Raw genomic sequence first — 22084 nt, 5'->3', positions numbered from 1 at the left:
CTGTTCTAAGTGTTTCACCTGTAATAACTCACTTAATCCTCACAACAGTCTTAGGAAGTAGGTGCTATCATTTAAATTATTTTTCCAGTTTACAGATGTGAGAACTGAGGCCCAGAGAGGTTAAGTAACTTACCCAAGGGCACATCACTTGGAAGTGACAGCAGCCCACTTTTTGATAGGCTGCCTCCCAAACAGAGAAATTAAAAGAAAAATAAAATTTAGAATGTGGAAGGTGAAAATCACTTGATTCATTAAGGTAAAACACAAGACTGTACAGTCAGTCCTACATCCACAGATTAAAACCAACTGCAGGCAGAATTTCAGATGTGAAACCTACAGATCAGGATGGATGACTTTTAGGACTTTTAACGTAACAGACTTGGGCATCTGCAGATTTTGGTACTGAGGGATGACTGTACCTCAAGGTTTGGGTTTCAGCCTCTCCCCTATTAGGAGGACTTAAGGACAAATGATTGAAAAACTTGATTTAGGGCAACCCCGATCTTCACAAAGGAGAAAGCCAAGACTCAGAGATGGGGAGTGACTTGCCTGAGATCACACAGCAAGGGACTTCACGCTCCACACCTCTGGGATGCCCCATGCCCACTCCTGGATCCCATCCCTAGGACTGACTGCATGGTGGTTAAGAGTCTGGACTCCAATCCTGCCTCCCTCGTCCACCATCAGTGTGACTCTAGGCCTCGCTTCTCTCATCTGTAAAATGGGAATAACAACGTCATCACCGTCTAAGCTATTATACAGAATTTGCTTCTTCTCTAAGTTTACTCCCCATGCCCCTCCACAGCCGCCACTTGAATGTCAGCTCCATGAGGACAGGGGTTTTGTCCTTTTGTTCTCTTTTGTGTCCCCAGTGCCTAGAACAGCAGCTGGCACATGATGGGCCCTCAGTAATATTAGCTGCTGAATGAGTGAGTTCACTACCTCACAGGGCACTCTTGGAATTTAATACAAGCAGCAAGCAGAGGGCTTACTTGCTTAGCATTGCGCCTGGCATGGAGTAAGTCCTTGATCAGTTGCAGTTGTTGTTGACATTAATAATGAATTCTTCCTCAAGTTATCTCATGTCTTCTCACAGCTGCCCAGGGAGGTCTAACAGGAACTCCTGGGGCCACGAGGGGAGGGATGGTGATGGGGGAGACGCACAAGGTCGGGTGCTGGGCTTTCACACGCTGTTCATCCTTCACAACCTGGAGGCGTTAATTCACTTGCCCACAACATGCCAGCCGTGGCGGGCAGGGACTCCAGACACCTGCTTGTGGATTTGGGTCCTGACCCTGCAGGGCTGTGTGTGTGTGTGTGTGTGTGTGTGTGTGTGTGTGTGTGCACGCGCATGTTTGTGGGTGGGGGGAGGATCCACCCAGCAACAATGCACTCTCTAGAAATAGGCCTTTGTGGAGACAAGAGAGAGGACAGAGGGGCCCAGCTCTGGAGCAGTTTCCCCTCCATGAGTTGGAGTCAAGTCCCCAGGTCCCCCAGCTCTGGCCCTCTGGGTTTCTGTGAGGGGCAGGATCACGGAGCCTGAAGCCTGGCAAATCAGCAAAGCCCAGCTTGTCCAGTACGTCCCAGGGAACAGAACTCCGCCAGGATGGCCATTTCTTTCTGTCCTGCTCCCCGCCGTTTTCTCAGCGTCTAGAATAGCACCTGGCACACGGAGGGGCCTCAGAGATGTTTGCAGGAGGGAGGGGGAAGGGGAAAGTGGGGGAGGGAAAGAGGGAGGAAGAAGGGAAAGGGGGAAGGGAAGAAAGGGAGGGAGGGGGTGGTTCGGTCACTTGCACAAGGCTCTGCAGTTGGGACTGTAACTCCCCCCATCGCCACCCCCCAGGCAGAGATGGTGTGTGCGGAGGGGTGGCCACGGGTGGGCCGAGGGGAGGTGGCTCAGGCTTGGAGGAGCAGGGCCCAGTCCTGGGTCGCTGAGACTGCAGACGGTGCCTGGGTGTCTGCCCCACCCCCGCCCACCTGGATCCCTCTCTGCCAACTTTAAGCCCCACCCCGTGGCTCTTTGCAGACCCAGATGTGGTGTCCCTGGAGGCAGCAGACAGACCTAACTTCTTCCTCCACGTCACAGCCAACGGGTCTCTGGAACTGGCTAAGTGGCAGGCTGGCGATGCCTTCCGCCACCATGCCTCCTTCTCGCTGCACCGGGGGACGTGGCGGGCAGGCCTGGTGGCCCTGGAGTCCCTGGCGGAGCCCGGGGCCTTCCTTTACGTGTCGGGCCCAGTGCTGGCCCTGCGGCCGTACGAGCACACGGAGGCCTTCCGCCGGGGCACGCTATTCCGCCTTCTGGGTAGGTGTCTACCCTGCCTCACCCTCCCTGCCCTCTCCCCACCTCACCCTTCCCATTGACCCTGAGAGATGAGACCCTCACTCTCCTGTTGCAGGGAGGCCACAGGGTGCCACCTCTGAGATGGGAGGGGGCCTGGCCTCTGTGTTGGTGGCCCAGGGAGCCTTGGGCAGTGCGGCTTGGTGCCCCGCCAGCCTCCTGGGTCTGCCTACTCCCACAGGCCATTTACATGGTCTAAAAATAGGGCGGCCTTTGTGGAAGCGAGGAGGAAAGTGATCATCCTGGCCACAGCTTGCGTAGCCTGCTGGCTCAGGTTTCCTGCTGATGGGGGCACATGCCTGCCCTGTGAGCTCAAAGACTGCCCACTGGGGCACAGACGAGGAGCCTGCAGACCCCCCATCCCGCTGAGAGGCCCCAGACCCTGGGTGGTGATGGGGCAGCTTCGTGCCCTTTCTAGCCGAGACCAATGACTTCCAAGGCTTTGCCATACCCCTGCCAGGTGGGTCTGCCCCCAGAGTAGTTGTTCTCTGCCTACACCATGGCGACAGTGATTATAGTGTCCTTACCACTCCAGGCTGGCCTGTCTTGTATGTGGACATGCATGTTTGCGCTTGTGTGGGCGCCAGTGCTGTATGAATTGATGCGTTTCCATGCACACGCATGTAAAAGTGTCCCCAGTCAGCCTTTCCTTTACCATCCCCTGCCCCTCCCAGCCCAGGGTGGGGCCAGCTCATTCTTACACTCAGCGGTCACCCGTCAAGTCCACTAGGGACCCCACCCAGCATGGATTCATCACTGGCTATGATGCCAGGACTGTGTCCCTTGCGGGAAGTCACCAGGGCAGAGTGAAAAAAGCCCAGGCTATGAAACCAGACAGCCTTGGGTTTGAATCCTGACCCCGGTCCTTGGCACTTGGAAGAGCCCCGGAACCCCTCTCCCTGTTTCTTCACCTGTACAATGGGGACATTTGCCTCAGAAGGTTGTTGTGAGGATTGACTGTCTCCTGGGCTTTGCTCTGGGCCTGGCTCACAGTAGGTGCTCCTCAGATGTAAATTCCTAGTTCTGGTCTCAAGGATCTTGGAAAAGCAGGCTTCTTTACAGTCAGCAGCAGTGTTGGGGACTGGAGAGTCAGGATGGGGCTGCTCCCTGCAGCCTGGGGAGCTTGCCCACACCTCCCAGCTCAGGCCACGGTTTCAGAGACTGGTCACTTGTGCCAATGTGGTCTGGGGTCTTGGTGGCTCAGACAGTGAAGAATCTGCCTGCAGTGCAGGAGACCTGGGTTCAATCCCTGGGTCAGGAAGATCCCCTGGAGAAGGGAATGGCAACCCACTCCAGTATTCTTGCCTGAAGAATCCCATGGACAGAGGAGTCTGTTGGGCTACAGTCCATGGAGTCTCAAAGAGTTGGACACAACTGAGTGACTAATATACTACCTCGAAACCCCCCATGGTCTCCAGACTTTCCCTGAAGATCTTTCATTTGTCAAGGCACTGGCTACAAGGCCTTTTTGGAGGAAATCACTTCTGGGAAAGTTTAATATTCCCAGCATCTTCTGTGCTGTTTCCTCATCTTTGAAATAGTGCTACCTGTGAGGATGAGTGAGTAAATACCTACGAAATGTTGAGTGTAGTGCTTGCTGTTAAGAGTTGGCTGTTGTTATCATTAGCCACCAAGGTCACAGGGGGCAGTTCTGGCCAGCAGGGTCTCAGAGGGGCAGGGTGACAGGGCAGCCTCATGGAAAGGTCAGGGGTCCCAGCCTCTTTGGCCACTTCTCAAAGTCCAGCCCCAACTGCCTGCTCCATAGTCCCACCCTGCTGAGACTTCAGCCCCCACAAAACCAAGGTCCCAGGGTCCCAACCCAAGGATCCCCCAGACACTGACCTCAACTCTCAAGAATACATTGTCTCCTTAGGTTGGCTTTTCATTTTATTTTAAAATTTCTTTTCAGTCTTCAGTTTTTTTCCATGAGTCCATTCATCTCTTCCATGGGGCAGGGTGGGCATGGGCTGAGCTGGGATGGCCTCTGTGCTCAGGTACCTGGTCGGGAGCTGGTGCCTGATGTCGCTCAGTCTCGGGGCCCTGGGTTTGGGTGCCTTTCCAGATGCCAAGCCCTCGGGGGCTGCCTACTCCACTTGTGAGTGGCACTATGATGCCTGTGCCAGCCCCTGCTTCCAAACCTGCCGGGACCCACGGGCAGCCGGCTGCCAGGATGTGCCCAGGTGAGGGGTCGTGGGAGTCAAGGTGCGTACATCAGTGTTTGAGCATTCATCTGTGTGAGTGGGTTTGTATGCCGTCTGTGAGTTTAGGCATGAGCTTGTACTGACGTGTGTGTGTTTTCAGATGTACTTGTATATATATGTTTTGTTTACTGGGTACGGGGATGTGTGTGAACCAGGGTGAACCTGACTGATATGGGCATATGTGAATATGGATTTGTGCATGTGTGCATATAGCTGAGCCCCGTGTGTGTTCATGTGGGTGTAAAGTGCAGCTGTGGGTGCACAGGTGTACACAGCGGTGTGTATGTACTTGTATATGAGCTGCAAGTACATGGGTGTTGGTGTAGCTGGGTGTGTGTGCATAAGAGTGTGTACACTGATGTTTTGGCGGACTGTGGACATATAAGTGTCTGTGTGAATGTTTTTGAGTCCTGCAGGTGTGGAGAAGAAACATGAAAATGTGCCTAAATGGAGACACATGTGCCATGTGTGAGTGTGGGCACCAGGTGTGCATAACCAGCCCTTGTGCTCCAGACCATTAACTAGCGCCCTGCTCTGTCCTCAGGGTGGAGGGCTGTGTGCCCGCGTGTGCCACCCCCAAGGTCCTGGATGAAGTCACACAGAGATGCGTCCACTTGGAGGACTGTGAGTGGCCTGGACTTCTCACCCCTCCTCCAAAGTCTTGTAAATCCCCCGATCTCACTGACCAGTCATGCTCACCAGAGCCCCTTGGTCCCTGGAGAAGCAAAGTCAGCAGAGGGGCCTCTGGAAGGTGATGATCCTCTAGAGCGGGCAGGGACTCATCCAGTCCATTACCCCACTTTTCACAGAGAGAAAAAATAAGGCCCATGTAGGGAAGAGTCTGGCTTGGGGTCCTGCGCTGAGAATGTGGCCAGATTCAGACCTGAGGTCACTGGGCTCTGGACTCAGGGTTTGAGGTGTGGGGCAGGGACCTGCTGATGTCTTGAGTCATCTGACACCACATAACAGAGGCCCTGGGTGGGTCAGCAGCTGCCTGTCCTCCTCAACGAGGATGCTAGCCTAGGAGCCTCCCGTCACAGCCCTGTCCTGTGATGACCACTGGACACAGGAGTCACCCCATTGGCTGAGCCTCTTCTCTCGTCTGCCCCAGGTGTGGAGCCTGTGGATTTGGCTCCCACAGAGGCCCTTGGCAATGAGACCCTGCCTCCCGGTCAAGCGCTGCCCACTCCCAGTGACAGGGAGCCGCAGTTTCCACAGGAAGCTACCAGGGCCTCATCCCACAGGCCAGCGCTCACACCGACTGCCCCGCTCACCACAGCCCTGAACCCGCCCACAGCAGCCACGGTGGGGCGAGCGTTGTCTCCAGGCCCCGCCCAGGCCACTCAGCAACAGCTCCTGGGAGTCACAGCCTCTAACCTCCCCGAGCACCCCACAGAGGCCCCAGCCAGCAAGGGAGTGACCACTGGCCACCCTGCTAGCCCTGGAGCCCCAGAGCCCTCATCCCTCCCCGTTTCACAGCATGTGCCCACATCTGGCATAGGGTCAGGTGCCATGGAGACGACCAGGGTGACCGTGATCCTGGCCGAGAGCCCCAACATCACAGTCTCCTCTCTGTCACCCCCTGCTCCTCGCTTTCCCCTCGTGACCAAAGCTGTGACGGTCCTAGGCCTTGGCTCCTTGCCCGTTAAGACGATGCCCCTCCAGCCCTTCCCCAGCCTGGAGTTGCCTGCAAGTCCTTCCTCCAGGCCTGTGGCTTCGCTGGCAGTGACCTCCAGGGCCCCCACTTCCTCAGCAGCCCGCGAGGCTTTGCTGACACCTGCAATGACGAAGGTCACGACTGGGACAGGGGTCCCACAGTCCATACAGGCCCAGGGCCCTTCCAGTCCCAGCAGCCCCCCAGCTGAGGCCAGAACAGCTGCAGAACAGATTCCTGCCCATCCCCTGGTGACTGACAGCGTGGAGACCGTGCCTTCCCCAGAGAAGGTCCAACCCGGGCCCAGCCAGCCCACAGGCCTGCCAGCAGCCCCACTTCCAAGCCCGTTCCCCGTGGCCCCAGCTCGCCCCTCCCAGCACACCACCACAGCCGCCAGGCCCCCAGCTCGGCCCTCGGGGACTGCAGCTGCCGCCAGCCTGTCTACAGTTGCTCACGCGCTGGGGGCCACACCCTTCACCACTCTGGAGTCCACCCGGCCAGCCCAGCTCCTCTCTGGCCTGCCTCCTGACACCAGTCTGCCCCTGGCCAAGGTGGGAACGTCTGCCCCAGTGGCCACGCCTGGCCCCGAAGGCTCTACTCTAACCCCTCCACTCCAGCAACAGGCCACGTCTCTCACCGTGGCCACGACTCTGCCTGCTGGGACCCTCGGTCCTGCACCGCCTCTAACCCCGGCTGTCGTGGCCCAGGGTCACCCTCCCGGTCATGTGGTCCCTCAGGCAACAGGCACGGCTCCAAGCCTGCTCCTGGGAGCCACACTGCCAACCCCTGGGGTCGTGGCCGTGGCTGAAGGGGCAGCCTCCACAGTATCTGCTGCCCCACGAAAGAGCACCACGGAGAAGACGGCCATCCTGTCCAAGCAGGTGTCTCTGCCTACCTGGGTATCCAGCTCTACCCAGGGAGGCCCCACGGAGCTCATGCCTGTGGTGGCCCACGCTGCTGCTACCTTGGTGACGGGGGCTGAGGGCCCCTGGGCTGGCACAGTGCCCCTGGTGCCCACATCCTACCCGCTGAGCCGAGTCTCGGCCAGGACAGCCTCCCGAGAGAGCCCACTCGTTCTGCACCCCCAGCTGGCTGAGGCCCACAGCACCTCGGCAGGACCTCAGCCCCCAGCGGTGCCGGAGGGAGAGGCCACCACCCAGCAGTCCGGGCGCTCAGCGCCTGCAGTCCAGAGCGTCTCAGTGGGTTCAGCCGAGGCCTTGGTGACCACCGCTGAGGCCAATACATCTGCTGCCTGTGTCGTGAGTGACTTGTCAGGGTCTGCCCCCATTTGTGGACCCTCTGTGCCTTCCCTCCTCCTGTGCCCCGGGGATTGGACACCATCATGCTCTCACATCCTCACGGCTGACTGCAGCTTCTTAGCCAGCTTCCAGTCTCCCAGTTTAGCGACCATCCTGGCCCCTGCCCAGGCTCCTCGGGCCCCTGATGACGTAGCAGGTCCCTGTTGGATGGCTTGGTGGGACAGCCAGTATGGCAGCATGGTGTGCTGGTGTGCGCGTAGCATGTTTATGTCTGTGTGCCCACGTGGGCCTCTGTGTGAACTCTTTTGTGTTTAGATGTATGGGACTCCCATGTGCTCTTGTGCATGTGATGTATGTTGTTGCAAGATGGTATATGTCTGTGTGTTTGTAGGAAAAGATAAAGTGTGTATGAGTGCGTGTTTTGGGTTTCTCTGAGTCTGAGCTAGTGGTCCGTACGCCTCTGTGCCTAGAGCTCTCTGCAGGGCCAGGCGGTTATGTAGACTCTGGGACTTAGTCCCTGACTCCAGTCTCACGCTCAGCCCAGCCCCAGGCCCTCGATGTTGTGTTGGGTGGGTGGAGGGAGGGTGAAGGCACCGTTTCCTCGTCGTTGTGCCTCAGGGTCCCCCGCCTGCCAGAACCTGCAAGAGTAAGGATCTGTGCCTTCACGGCTGGGGGTGGGCCAGGGCAGGGGGCATGAGTGGCTGGGGCCCCAAAGGGGTCACTCAGGCTGTTCCTCCACCCTGTGCACCAGCCGATCGCCGAGCGGGACTGCGTCCGCCACATTTGCCTGCAGGGCGAGCTGATCCGTGTGAACCAGTCTCAGCATTGTCCCTGGGGCGCCGCACCCCCGCGCTGTGGGGTCCTGGGCCTCGCCGTGAGGGTGGGCGGCGACCGCTGCTGCCCCATCTGGGAGTGCGCCTGTGAGTCGTGGGGTCTGCCGGCACCTCCCGGGTCTTCCTCATACCCTTACCCTAGCCCGACCTCTGCCCCTCACCTGTGTGGTCTCGGCTCTCAGGGTAACTTTGACATGAACCCGCAGTAGGACCTCTGACCTGGCAGATTCCCTACCCCTGTGACCTTTGATCTCTGTGGGACCCTCCAGCCAGCCCCCAGGCCCTCTGGATCACCCCAGAAAAGGCCTGGTGCTCCTGAGTGGCCTTGGCCCTGGGGGCATCTGTTTATTCTCGTCTCTCCCCTCCCCAGGCCGGTGCTCAATTTTCCCTGATCTGAGCTTTGTCACCTTTGATGGGAGCCACGTGGCCCTGTTTAAAGAGGCCATCTACATCCTCAGCCAGAGACCGGAAGAAATGATCACTGTCCACGTCCTCGACTGCAAAAGTGCCAACCTGGTGACTGTCCCCTGCTTCCCTTCCTTCTGGGACCTCAGGACTTGACTAGGTTTGGAGGGGAGACTGAGCAACCCTTTGTTGAGGGTTATCAGAGGCCCCTGCCCACAGCTCCTCAGGCAAGGGCGGGGTGGATGTTTTCTGGAAAGAGTTAGTGGAGCGCCACCTCCTGGCCCTTCCTAGGGCCTGCACCATTCACTGCTCATCTTAGCAGCCTAGGCCCCTGTGAAAGGTACTGAAATGCAGAGGCGCTAGAATGGCATCCCTAGGATGTGGTCTGTGGTCAAGGATGCTGGCTGCAGTGAACCACCTACCAGGATGCTCCCATGAGCCAGGTGGAAGGAGACAGCTTTTTGGGGGGGCTTGCAGGAGATCAGGTGGAACCAGAGCGTTCTGTGGGATTCTGTGCACCATCTGCACAGCTGCAGTGGGTGCTCTTAGCACATTGTAGGAGTGTTGGCTTAGGGGAATGGGGAGAGCTGCTCCCCAGGAGGAGGAGCCAGCAGCACTGGCCTCTGGGTTGATGACGGCGGGGTTCTCTCTGTAGGGGCACCTGAACTGGCCCCCGTTCTGTCTAGTGATGCTGAATGTGACTCACAAGACCCACGAGGTCACCATTGACCGCTTCAACCGCAAGGTGAGTGCATCAGGGAGCCGGCCCACAGGTCAGGGCAGCAATCAGGTGAGGGGCAGGAGGGGCTTTGAAGCTTATTCATAACTTGGGGTAAAGTTGGTGAGGGACCCTCTAGAATAAAGTAGTGCAAAATTAGATATACTTGGAGGTGATTTTCATTAGGATATTTGTGACCACTCTAATGTCAGGGGAGGAAGTGTGCCAGGAGGAATACTGTGACTGAAAAGAAGCTAAATGGCAAGAGAAAGTAGCCTTAAGTGATTGTGGTTAAAATATTGGATTGGCCAAAAAGTTCATTCAGGTTTTTCTGTAAGATGATGTGATGGAAAGACCCAAACAAACTTTTTGGCCAACTCAATATCTCACTTTTGCAATTTTTACAAAAATAGAAGGCCATGTGAACACACTACTAGGGGCTCTTCCAAGAAGGGGACTGTCTAAGCAAGGAGCCCTGAATTTAAGGTGCATCGGCTTCCCATTAAGCCCACCTCTGTCAAGGAGGCCGGTACCTGAGCACAGCCCCCCGCTGTGTGGGGTACCCGCCCCAAGGACCCTGCCTTTGCTTCTCCCAGTGGAGAGTGAGCTGGGCTTACTCCTCCTCAGGTCCCGGAGTCCCCGCTCTTCCCACCTCTTCCTGAGGTAAGACCTGCTGCCCTCTTATTAGAATCTGCTCATGAACGTTACAAGGTCCACGCCTTCTGAGGCTCTCAGAAAAACCCACTGCTTAGTCTTCAGCATAATACTCCCTGGGTTTTGTCCCACATGCTTCAGGATCATGGAGCCCACGGCACTGTCTGGTACAGCTCAAAAGTCTCAGGATAAGAGACAGCCAGGGACTTGCCCAAGGTTAAAGTTTTCTGACTGCTGGGCTGGGACTCCCTCTATTCAGCACAGTAGTTTATGCACTGGATCATTTGCCAAGTGATTAATAAAACAGTGATGCTTGGGTGGGAGGGTATAAAGTCATTATAAATATTTTAAAATCCTAATCTTTTCATCTCACATTTTTACAGAGTAAAACTGAGAATCCATAATACATACAAATTTAACCTTGTCTGTATGTAGCAGGGGTTGTAGCTTTGAGTTTGAAGTGTTGCATATCTAACAAACATGCACTGAGCCCCCAGTTTATGTCAGGCCTCAAGGCAGGTGCTGGGATTCAGAGGTGAGTAACTAGACATAGTTTCTGCCTTTAAGAAGCTCACGGTCCACTGAAAGTCATGATGAAGGAGCAAATCTGTCTTAAAGGCCAGCACAGATCTGGGAAGACCCCAGAGAAGGAGTACCCAACCTAGGGGCTGGAGATGTAGGGAAAATCTCCCAGAATAAAAGGACTTCCCCCATGGTTCAGTGTTTGTAAAGAATATGCCTGCAATGAAGGAGACATAGGAGATGCGGGTTTGATCCCTGGGTCAAGAAGATTTCTGGAGGAGGAAATGGCAACCCACTCCAGTATTCTTGCCTGGGAAAAAAATCCCATGAACAGAGGAGCCTGGTGGGCTACAGTCGATGGGATCACAAAGAGTCAGACACGACTGAGCAGCTAAACATATGAGCTTTGTCCCAGAAGAAATGACCTGAGCAGAATCAGGAAAGAAGAGAGTGAGTGGAAGGGCTCAGGATTTGTGCATATTTGGGCATATAGAAATTGCCTGCCTCTGGCTATTGCATTTGTTTCATTGTTTTGTGCTCATAAAAATGATTTCAGGATTTTTCTACGCCGCCTTAGACTGTGTCTTGCCTGCATGTACCTGAAACAGAGCCTGTCACAGAGCAGATTTTTAATAACTGCTAGTTGGATAGATGGGTGGAGGGATGAGTGAACAAACAAGCTGTGCTCACGTTGAACACCCGCCTCCTCACAAGGTGTCTGTGGACTCGCAGCCTGTGTGGCCCCCTGTGAGCTGGCACGGGTTCAGAATTGAGGATACAGGCCACATGTACGTGATCCGGACGCCGTCACACATCCAGATCCAGTGGCTCCACAGTTCAGGACTCATGATCCTGGAGGCCAGCAGAGCCAGCGAGGCCCAGGGCCGTGGCCTGTGCGGTGAGAGGGGACCCAGCTAGGGGAGGGAGGTGACTCCTTGGTCCACCTCTGTCCCCAGACACCAGTTCCCCTGGAACAGGGAAAGCTGGGACGGAGTGCCGTGCCAGAGGTGGGACCAGCGGAGCTACTGGAGCAGAGACCTAATGTCTTGTGTCCTGGGGCTGAAGTTGCCAGCTGGGAGATGGTGCGGGGCTCTGGCCTCGGCCAGTTGTCGCTTCAGCCAAGATGGTCTGTCAGCTTCCCTGATAGCCTCCTAATACCAGATAATCCCCCCTGTCTGCATATGCCTGGGCACTTCACAAAGCACTTCCACACTGATCTCACTTATTCCAGGTTATTCACACAATAGCCCTGAAGGATAGCCATTGAACTAAGGAAGAAAGGGGACTCAGAGGAGTTAAGTGGCTTGCCTAAGATCACACAGCAGAGCTGCCACAACACAGAACTGGTGCTCTTCAGACCATAGCATGATTACAGAGAGCTTTCCCTAAGAGCCTGGATGCATTTTGATAAGAAAAAGGGGGACAGGAGTCTGAGCATGAACTGCTGCTTCTTGCAGAAGCAGAAGGACCCCCACAAGACACTTCATGACAGACTGCCGTGGTTATAATGATGGATGACACAGGAATACTTAAACACACATACTTGCATGCCCTCCATCCGTAAATCTGCACCCATTTTATTCATTCACACTCCGTCCAAATGCCTTCTACATATGCGCTAACACATGTCAGTCTGCACCCTGCTCATTCTCTCCTTTGTGCACCACATATGTACCGAGTATCAGCCACTAGGGAGTAGGCAAAACAGGCAAAATGTGTCTTATGAAGCTTCCATTCCCACTGATATAACCATCTCTTCTCACACACACACACACACACACACACACACACACGAACAGGCACACACCCTTCCACCACCATCAGCACCTCCTCTGCCATCCTTTCTCACCATTTCTTCCTTCCACCGTTTATGACTGGTGAAGGGTGTTGTGGTCAACCTCTGGTGGGTCAGCTACTCCCTATGATGCCTTTTTGACACCCTTCCATCACTCAATGCCAAGACACCAAAAATCTGACCGTTGGGACTGTTGATAAAAATCTGAGGATTTTGTGTTAAATTATGCTTTATATTCATGAAATTAGTGGCTGGAGGCATCAGAGCAGAAGTCAGCTAATTTATCTCTATTTTATCCAAACTAACACTTGGTGTCTTGGACACCTGCTAGACAACTTGGGGAAATATTGAAAGAGTGAAACTATAAAGGAAAATGAATCTTTGTACTCAGAAAGCAAGACAGACCTGCAAACTGAACCTGTCACACAGAATTGGGAAGGTCAGGGACCATGCATCTGAAGGGCGTGTGAAGGAAGGACTTAAAGAGAACATGTTTCAGACGGAAGACAAGGGCAGGGAAGTGTATGTTCAGAGCCTAGATTGTGAGAGATGAAGCTGGAGGTTAAGGTCATGTTAGAAGCCGTGACAGATGAACTTGAGTCCCATCTCAGTGCCTTAATAGAGGTTTTTTTCCTTGCACATGTAAATTCCTAAATGGAGATTCTTTCCATCCCGTGGCCCTGCCATTTTCAACACAAGCTTCCAACTGCACAGTAGGGCAAAGAATTGGGCAAATTTTATGCATCCAGCCTGGAAGTGGCACCCATCACCTTCACTCACGTTCCCTTGGTGGGGGACTCATCACGTGGTCTCACTAGCCACAGAGAGCCTGGGAGAAGCAGGCTAGTGGACCTTCCAGGAGGAAGAGGAGACAGGTGCTATAATTAGCTAGCAATCTCTACTAAAGCAGATTTTTTGGAGTAACTTTTAGTTTTGATATAATGTTAAACTTAGAAGGTGCAAAACTAGTATAAGAAACTCTCATGTACTTTTTACCCAGATTTACCAAGTGTTCACATTTTGTCCATTTGCTTCTCTTTATTTCTCTCCCCTTGTACCTGTCTGTGTGTGTATATATGCATGTGTATATGTATCTATTCACTTATATATGTATATGTGCATTTTATATGTTCAGTTCTGTATGCATATGCTGTTTATATAAATGCATTTTTTTCTGAACCATTTGAAAATATGTTTGAGACATGGGTCCCTTTATCCTTAGGTACTTTGATGTGTGGCTCCTAAACAAAGACAGTTTCTTCCACAGGGAGTTTCTTGGCTTCTCTGTGTCGTATTTCTCTCATCTATAAAATGGGGATAGCAGTAATACCAGCCTCAAAGAGTTATTGCGAGGAATGTTCAGTGTGACAGCTGGGGAGCTGGGAGTGGTAGAGATTACTGTGGCCACGGGGGTAATTCTGCCCCTTTCAGGTATCTGTGATGGGGATGTGGCCAATGACCTCACCCTGAAGGACGGTTCTGTGGTGGGTGAGGCCGAAGACCCTGCTCCCTTTCTGGACAGCTGGCAGGTGCCCAGCACCCTGACCTCAGTTGGCCAGACCCGCTTCCGTCCAGACAGCTGTGCCACGGCCGACTGCTCGCCCTGCCTTCGCATGGTGTCCAACCGCACGTTCAGTGCCTGCCACCACTTTGTAGGTGTCACTGGGCCCCAGCAGGGGGGACCTCCCGGGCTGAGAATGGCAGCTCCTCTGCTCCTGTGTGCAGAAGGCGAACTCCCCAGAGGTGTTGATCTTGGGATGGGTTGGGAGCCTGCAGAAGCTCCTTGCTGCTTCTGGGCCGGGCTGGGAGGAGTTGAGCCCTGGCACGTGGGGGGTCAGAGTAGCAGCACCATCTGATGCACGGCCCAGGTCCCCCCGGAGTCGTTCTGTGACCTGTGGATCCGGGACACCAAGTACGTGCAGCAGCCCTGTGTGGCACTGACTGTGTACGTGGCCATGTGCCACAAGTTCCACGTGTGCATCGAGTGGCGGCGCTCCGACTACTGCCGTGAGTTGTCGGGGAAGGGAGAGGGGAGCGCGGCGGCGGAAGCGGGGCACCCCAGGGTCTCCTCCATGCCTTCTGTTGCTCTCACCTCTCACCCTTGTTAGAGTGGGAGAAAGGCTCACAGAGCTGAGTCCAGGTCTGGGCTTTCCCAGCTTCAGTTATTCATTCATTCACTAATGATATCAATTAATACATTTACAAATATTTTCTAAATAAATCTATAAACTACTAACAAATTTAAAATTTTACCTTTGTTATAATTTATATGAACACATCAAATAAATATATTTTTTATTTAGTTTCTTTGTTTCCTTGCCTCATCTATAAAATGGGGGCAGTCCCTTGAGTGTTGTTTTGAAGGTGACATGAGATAATGTGTACCAAGTGCCTCTCACAGGCCCATCACGTGTTTCCATCCAGTAAATATTAGCCCTTCTCTCTCAGTTTTTGGTCGTCTTTCTCTTTCAATCTTTCCTCTCCTTCGTTGAGGATGGATGTGAGAGCCGTTCCTCCCCACCCCCCATTATGTTTGCACTGGTGGGGTAGGCGGGGTGGACCAACCTAGAATAGTTTGATTTGTAAATGTGAGCACATCCAGAAAAGCTGGAGACAGCTCAAAGGAAGACCACATCTATAATATGACAGGCAAAAGATGAAAAGACAAGCTTATCTAGGTCAGTGTTTTCCAGGGGCTTCCCAGGTGGCTCAGTGGTAAAGAATTTGCTTGCCAATGCTGGAGCTGCAGAATATGTGGCTTTGATCCCTGGGTTGGGGAGATCCCCTGGTGGAGGAAAGGGCGGCCCACTCCCGTGTTCTTGCCTGGGAAATCCCATGGCCTGAGGAGTGTAGTGGGCTACACGGTACGTGGGGTCACACGAGTCGGACGCGACTGAGAGGCTGAGCATACAGGCAGTGTTTTTCAGACTGTGGACCCCAAGTCAGTGGGTATGAAATCAGCATACCTACTGATTTGGGGGTTGGCATCAGCATTTAAAAATGTAATAGAATTTAAAAAAAAACCAAAACCCTAGTGTGTACTACACCTAGAAAGGTTAAGTATTGTTTTGTGAAAAAAGGTTTTTGTTATAATGCATCAGTGATTCTTAATCCCAGCTACCCTTTGAAATCACTCAGGGACCTTCAAAAAGTATTCATGCCTGGGCCCCACAGTGACAAATGCTAATTCAATTGGTCTGGGATGGGGTCCCAGCCATGATGTTGCCAAAGCTCCGTTTTGCAGTCAGGCTTAAGGACCACTGTTTATGTGTGAGTGTATATTGGAACACAGTGTAAGATCTAGTTTTTACAGTCAAGGAAGTTTGGAAGCACTGATCTACAGCAAGATGTTGGCAAGTGTTTTCTGTAAAGGGCTAGCTAGTAAATAGTTGAGGCTTTTAATTGTCTCTGTCACAATTACTCAACTCTCCTCTTACAGTACAGAAGCAGCCAGATATAATAGTAAGGGCATGGGCGTACCTGTGTTTCAATAAAACTTTATTTGCAAGACCAGGCAGAGGCTGGATTTGGGCTGCGGGCTGTGCTTTGCTGGCTCCTGATGGGGAGGAAGGCAGCAATGCGCTAAACCCTTTTGAATTAATACCCTCTGCTGAGGCACAGATGAGCGCCCTACTCACCCTCCTGGGGTCTGAGCTGGGCCTGGTGCCCGCTGCTGTGCCCCTGCAGCCTTCCTGTGCTCCAGCGAGTCTACATACCAGGCATGTGTGTCAGCCTGTGAACCCCCTAAGACATGCCAGGATGGGATGCTGGGCCCGCTGGACCCAGAGCAGTGCCAGGTGCTGGGCGAGGGCTGCGTCTGCTCTGAGGGCACCATCTTGCACCGGCGCCACTCGGGGCTCTGCATCCCCAAGGAGAAGTGTGGTAAGTCCCCTCCCCAGGCAGAGGGAGTCTGCCCTAGAGTCTGCCCTAGAATCTGGTAGACCCCGGAGTCTCCTTTGCCCTCCTATGCCCATGACTGAGCCCCCCTGCATCCCTCCAGGTCCGCTCTGGGGGTGGTCAGTTTCCCAGGGAGGGTCTGGCCTGGGACGGTCTGGGTCTCCCCACCCCCATCAGTCCCCGGCACCTCGCCATGCCCACTGCAGCCTGCACAGACAGCACGGGCGTGCCGCGGGCCCTGGGGGAGACTTGGAACAGCTCCCTCAGTGGCTGCTGCCAGCACCAGTGCCAAGCTCCAGATACAATCGTCCCAGTGGACCTGGGCTGCCCAGGTCCCCGCCCTGAAAGTTGCCCACGCTTCGGGGAGGTGGCCCTGCTGCAGCCCACCGAGGACCCCTGCTGCCTGGGGATGGTTTGCGGTGAGTCCCACCCTTAGACCTCCACTGTTAGATGGTTAAAAGACTCCAGCTCTGCTCCTTGACCTTGATGGATAGGATAAGTCCTCGGGAAATGAGAGTGTCTTGTGGGGGTGTGTTGGGGAGAGTGGAGGACCACCGGGGTTGAGGGGAGCTGTGCCCTCTGAGTCAGGGTGGGGCAGGACTTAATGATGTGCGCTTGGAGCCAGGCAGCCTGGTGGACGCTTCCACTACCACCTTGCATCCTTGTGGCCCCAGCAGATCATTTAACGTGAGGTCCATTCTCCTGTAACACGAGGCTGATAATAGTGCCACTTCCTGGGTTGTTAGGAGAATTAGAGAAGTTGATGCTGATCTAGCAGAACTGCAAGCGGCACATGGCCCGCTGGGTGAATGTTAACTCTAATGGCTCGTCTGTCTCAGTTCTGAACCCTATGTGATCCTCAGAAGCCTTCTCCAGGAACATGGGTCCTGAGAGAAGTGCTGGGGGCCAGGTGTCCAGGGGCTGGGCAGTGCTGGAGGCTGGGGGGAGTCCCGGCCTCCAGGTGACAGGCCCTGTGGCCCCCTGGGCAGTGTGTAACCAGAGTCTGTGTGAGGGCCTCGCCCCCACCTGTGGCCCCGGCCACCGGCTCCTCACCCACTTCCAGGAGGACTCTTGCTGCCCCAGCTACAGCTGTGGTGAGAGGCCCAGGGTGGGGCTGGGGGTGGGGGGGTGGGGCGCCTGTCATGCAGGGATGGGGAGCATGCCTAGCTCTGGGAATGACTGGCTTCTGGCTGGAAATGAAAGCAGGGCGAGGGTGGGGGCCCAGGCATGGCCACACAGCCTCTGCTTCCAATCCTGAAATTCTGTTTCCTCCAGAATGTGACCCGGATCTGTGCGAGGCAGTGCAGGTCCCCAGCTGCCGCCAGGACCAGATCCTGATCGCGGGCCGCCTGGGGGACTCGTGTTGCACCTCCTACCTCTGTGGTGGGTGAACGTGCCCTCCGATGGCAGCAGGCCCACCCGGATCACTGCCACCGCCTCCCTCACCCCTGCTTCCCTGGGTGGCTGGGAGGCAAGGGTGGGGGATCTTCGGGTGGAAGGGGCACAGGGCAAAGGGTGAGACCCCTGACCAGGAAGAAGTGTAGGAGGAAACTACCACTGCTTCAAGCCGTACATTACTGAGCACAGGAAATTGGGTGCTTGTTCAGTAAAAGAACTTAGGTGGAGGTGAGGGAGAGTCCCCCCAGCTCTGACTGCAGGATGGGTCGCGTGGGACTGTGCACACTGTAAGTGTTACCAAGCCAAACTTGGGTCTGCTCACCTGCCCACAGTAAAGCCCACTTACTGACTCCAGGTTGTGGCGAAGGAAAGTGCAGCCTTTATTGCAGGTGCCAGGCAAGGAGAGTTAGTTGCTCAGCTCTGTGTGACTCTTGGCGATCCCATGAAGTATAGCCCTCCAGGCTTCTCTGTCCACGGGATTTCCCAGGCAAGAATACTGGAGTGGGTTGCCCTTTCCTTCTCCAGGGGATCTTCCCAACCCAGGGACTGAACCCCAAGTCTTCCACATTGCAGGCAGATTCCTTACCATCTGAGCTACCAGGGAAGCCCGTAAGGAGAACAGGCAGTTAGTGCTCAAACTTGAATTCCTTGCTTGAGGCCTGCAATAACCACGGCACTTCCCTTCACCACAACTGGGTGTCAGCAGATTGGCTTTCCTGCGGGCAGGCGAGCAGACCCAAGTTTGGTTTGGTAATGCTATGAGTCTGGCTCCTGTCACACCTGTGGTTTAGGGGCTTCCCACAACCACCTGCTCTGGACCACCCTTCCCAGCTCAGGGACTGCCTGTGACAGGGGTGGCCCGTCTCTCCCCTCAGCTTGTGGAGACTGTGCGGATCCCATCCCCGAGTGTCAGGAAGGGGAGGCGCTCACTGTGGACAGGAACACCACGGAGCTCTGCTGTCCTCTGTACCAGTGCGGTGAGCCCTGCAGGACGTGGGGGCCAGGGCTGGAAGGGGCTCTGGGGACCATCACAAAGTCCTCACTCTGGGATCCATGGGCATTCAACAGGGGGCAGCAAGGAGCCCCCAAGTGGTGGGCTCTGGGGAAGCCATGGAAGGAGGCCCCACCTGAGGAAGCTGGGCTGAATGGTGAGGGTCTGGCTGCCGCATAGATGGCTCTGAGGCTTCCGAAAGAAGGTCCCTGTCCTCCTCCATGGAGGCCCCCAAGAGCCTGGGTTGAGGCACAAATGCTTAGGCCACTGCCACCCACCCAGCCTGGATCGACAGTCCTCATTCTCTGACCCAGGGCCCCTGCCTCAGGGTCTCTACCACTTTTACCGTAGTCCCTACACAAGGCTGCATTCTGAAGCCTCTGAAGCCCTGTTATTTTGCAATGATAAATCAAAGTGGGCCCTTTCTGATATTTTTACAAGACATAGCATCTGTATGTATATAGGATGTACCTTAACATACTACTGTATACAATTACAGTAACATATTACTGTATACAATTACAGTAACATATTACTGTATACAATACCTAATAAGCATAGTCATAATACAGCCAGCATCATCGACCTTAAGCAAATCTATTGGATGAACATTAACAAAAGGGTTAAATTTAAATATGACTTAATTTACAAAAATTACTTTCCATACCAACTGTAGGAGAAATGTGAGGTGGACCACACCAATGCAATTTTCCTCCCTCCCTCCCAGGTATTCCATTGTCAATATCCTCCAATTCAGAGCATTGTAGGGGAGGGGTCTCTTCCAGGATACCCCAAGGGCAGCCCCAGTGGGATCAATTTCTAGAACCACCTTTGAAGCAATGCAGGTTCCCGTGGAGGAGAGTTCCCCCAAAGGCCCAGCTGTACCTGACCAAGCAGCTGCACCTGGGCTCAGAGGCCGCTTGTCACGAAGTGTTTACAAAGCTCATCCGAGCAGAGGGTCAGCATCTTTCCTCTCCTCCGTCCTCTTCAGCCTCTCTCCGCATCTCTCCTTCTCAGCTTCCCTCTCGTGTTTCTCGGGAAGGACTCAAGTAATGTGGAGTGAGTACAGTGGCATGGAGTCAGTCACTGTTGAGTGCCAGTCACTTCTAGCTGCGTGGCCTGGGGCAATGTACAACTTCTCTGAGCCAAGGCTTCTCATTTGCAAAATGCTGATAATAGCATGTGCCTCAAGGGGATATTGTGAAGATTAGAGATAATATACATGAAGTGTGTGCTATGTACATACTACCTTAATATAATGGTGCTTGGCATATAGTGCGTGCTATCGCTTTAGCCGTTTCTGACTCTTTGCAACCCTGTGGACTATATGGCCCACCAGGCTCCTCTGTCCATGGGATTCTCCAGGCAAGAATACTGGAGTAGCTTGCCATGCCCTCCTCCAGGGGACCCTCCCGACCCAGGGATCGAACCCGTGTCTCTTCTGTCTCCTGCACTGGCAGATGAGTTCTGTACCACGAGCACCCTCAATAAACAGAGGCCACTGATATTACCTTGTCCCAGTCTTCACTACACTTTTCTTGCAAAAGCGCTTAGTCTGTAGAAAGCACTGAATCCAAGTAAAGACAAGAAAATGAAAACACAATTTTCCTACCTCCCAGGTATTCCATTGTCAATATCCTTCAATTCAGCACATATTCTTCCAGATATTTTCCATGCCTTTATACAATATGAATGTGTTTTACCAAGTTGAGTTTATACCGTACATGCTCTTTTTAAGCCAGATTTTCAGTGAATGACCTTTACTTTTCTTGCTAATACATTTTCAAGTCCTATCACACCCAGTCTATGATTTGCCTAGTCTGTCCAATCCAGGATCCCAGCCAGACCCACACATGAACATTATGTCTCGTAAGTGTCTTTGAATCTAGTAAGTGCCCTTTCTTCCACGCGATGCTAAATTGTAGAGTTTGGGTTACGGTCCAGCAGGAAGTCCCACCCTCTGGATTTACCTGGCTGCCTCTTCTTGAAAGTTTTACATTGCTCCTCTGTCTTCTGTGCTTCCATAAACTGGAAATTAGAAGCAAGACTTCATGGATTCAGGCTAAAAATCTACACTATTCTTCAGCTTCGTCACACCAGGAGGTACATACTCTGTGGTTGCTGGCCCTGGATTAGGGTGACCTGTCCATCTTACATTTACAAATTTCCTCTTTCAAACAGAAAGTAACCTATCACTTAGACATTATACAAATGTCCTTCTCACCTTTTGCCTGTTAGGTTTTTGAAAATTGATTAATAATTTTTTTTTTTGCCAGTGATCATTTTATTTTATTTTTTATATAAATTTATTTATTTTAATTGGAGGTTAATTACTTTACAATATTGTATTGGTTTTGCCATACATCAACATGAATGAAAATTGATTAATAATTCTTACTTGTGCCAATATTTTTTTTTAGTAGATAAAATAAGTTTTACAGTCTTTCACCTTCTGCATTGTCCCTGGCACCTTCCCTCCCCACCAGAAAGTTGTGTCCAGGGATCCCCTCCTCCTTGTCTTGGTCTCTCAATGAACGGCTGGGGAATCCTAAACTAAGAGGGGACCTGCTGAAGAGCAGGACGAGGGGAAGTGTGAGCCCTTGAGTGTGTGTAGCATCTGCTGAAGCAGAGCAGACTGGGGCCGAGATGCTACTGGAGGAGGAAGTCTCCACAGCATGGGAGGAGGTGTGTTCTTAGAGAGGAACTGTCCATCAGGAGAGCTTCCCTTGGTCCTTGACCACCCTTGGAGCACTAGTCTCAGGGTGACACAGAATCCCAAGAGGAAGGCCCAGCTGAACGAGTTGGAGCTTCTGACGTTGTCATGTTGCTAATACCTCCTGGAGCAGAGCTAGGGTGTCCTGACATGGATCTATGGGGAGACTTCAGGAGCCCATACTTCGCCCCTGGACTCCAGAGGGTGCCTGAGGACGCTGAGGGGCCTCGGGGGGAGCCGGGAGGTAACCCCTCCTTAGCCAGTGTGTTTCTGAGGACTCCAGCTCCAAGGTGTTTGTGTCTGACGCGTCCCCTGCCCCCTCCTGCACAGTGTGTGAGAGCTTCCGCTGCCCCCACGTGCAGTGCGGCATGGGCACGGCCCTGGTGGAGGTGTGGAGCCCGGAGCGCTGCTGCCCCTACAAGTCCTGTGGTAAGTCCCTGCACGGAGACGTCCCTCCCCAAAGGCGGAGACCCAGGCCCGGAGAGGCGGGCGCGACCCAGGAGCCTCCCCAAAGGCGGAAACCCGGGCCCGGGGAGGCGGGCGCGACCCAGGCCTCTCCCCAAAGGCGGAGACCCAGGGCCCGGGGGAGGCGGGCGCGGGGCCACCGCTGTCCACCTGGCTCAGGTGCTCCTCCTCCAGAGTCACCAGACGGAAGCCTTCAAGTGGCCTTCCTCTTGGCTTCATCCGCTCCCTGAGTGCTGGA

At 53.9% G+C, this 22084-nt stretch overlaps 1 protein-coding gene across 1 annotated transcript in view; it reads left to right on the top strand.

The window, feature by feature from the left end:
- OTOG (otogelin) overlaps positions 1–22084 on the top strand; it is an 82006-nt gene that overhangs the window by 47806 nt on the left and 12116 nt on the right. Inside the window, exons 33-48 of the mRNA XM_052652980.1 lie at positions 2027–2305; positions 4404–4521; positions 5087–5166; positions 5654–7455; positions 8207–8375; positions 8659–8804; positions 9349–9438; positions 11302–11485; positions 13814–14034; positions 14251–14389; positions 16070–16264; positions 16486–16698; positions 17269–17373; positions 17555–17662; positions 18553–18654; positions 21712–21810. Of these exons, the coding sequence (XP_052508940.1) occupies positions 2027–2305; positions 4404–4521; positions 5087–5166; positions 5654–7455; positions 8207–8375; positions 8659–8804; positions 9349–9438; positions 11302–11485; positions 13814–14034; positions 14251–14389; positions 16070–16264; positions 16486–16698; positions 17269–17373; positions 17555–17662; positions 18553–18654; positions 21712–21810 (4050 nt within the window). The remainder of the gene's footprint in view (positions 1–2026; positions 2306–4403; positions 4522–5086; positions 5167–5653; positions 7456–8206; positions 8376–8658; positions 8805–9348; positions 9439–11301; positions 11486–13813; positions 14035–14250; positions 14390–16069; positions 16265–16485; positions 16699–17268; positions 17374–17554; positions 17663–18552; positions 18655–21711; positions 21811–22084) is intronic.

The sequence above is a fragment of the Budorcas taxicolor genome, chromosome 15, assembly GCF_023091745.1.
Source record: "Budorcas taxicolor isolate Tak-1 chromosome 15, Takin1.1, whole genome shotgun sequence".
NCBI lineage: Eukaryota > Metazoa > Chordata > Mammalia > Artiodactyla > Bovidae > Budorcas > Budorcas taxicolor.
Note: the sequence above shows the minus strand (reverse complement) of the source record. Positions and strands in the feature narration are given on the sequence as shown.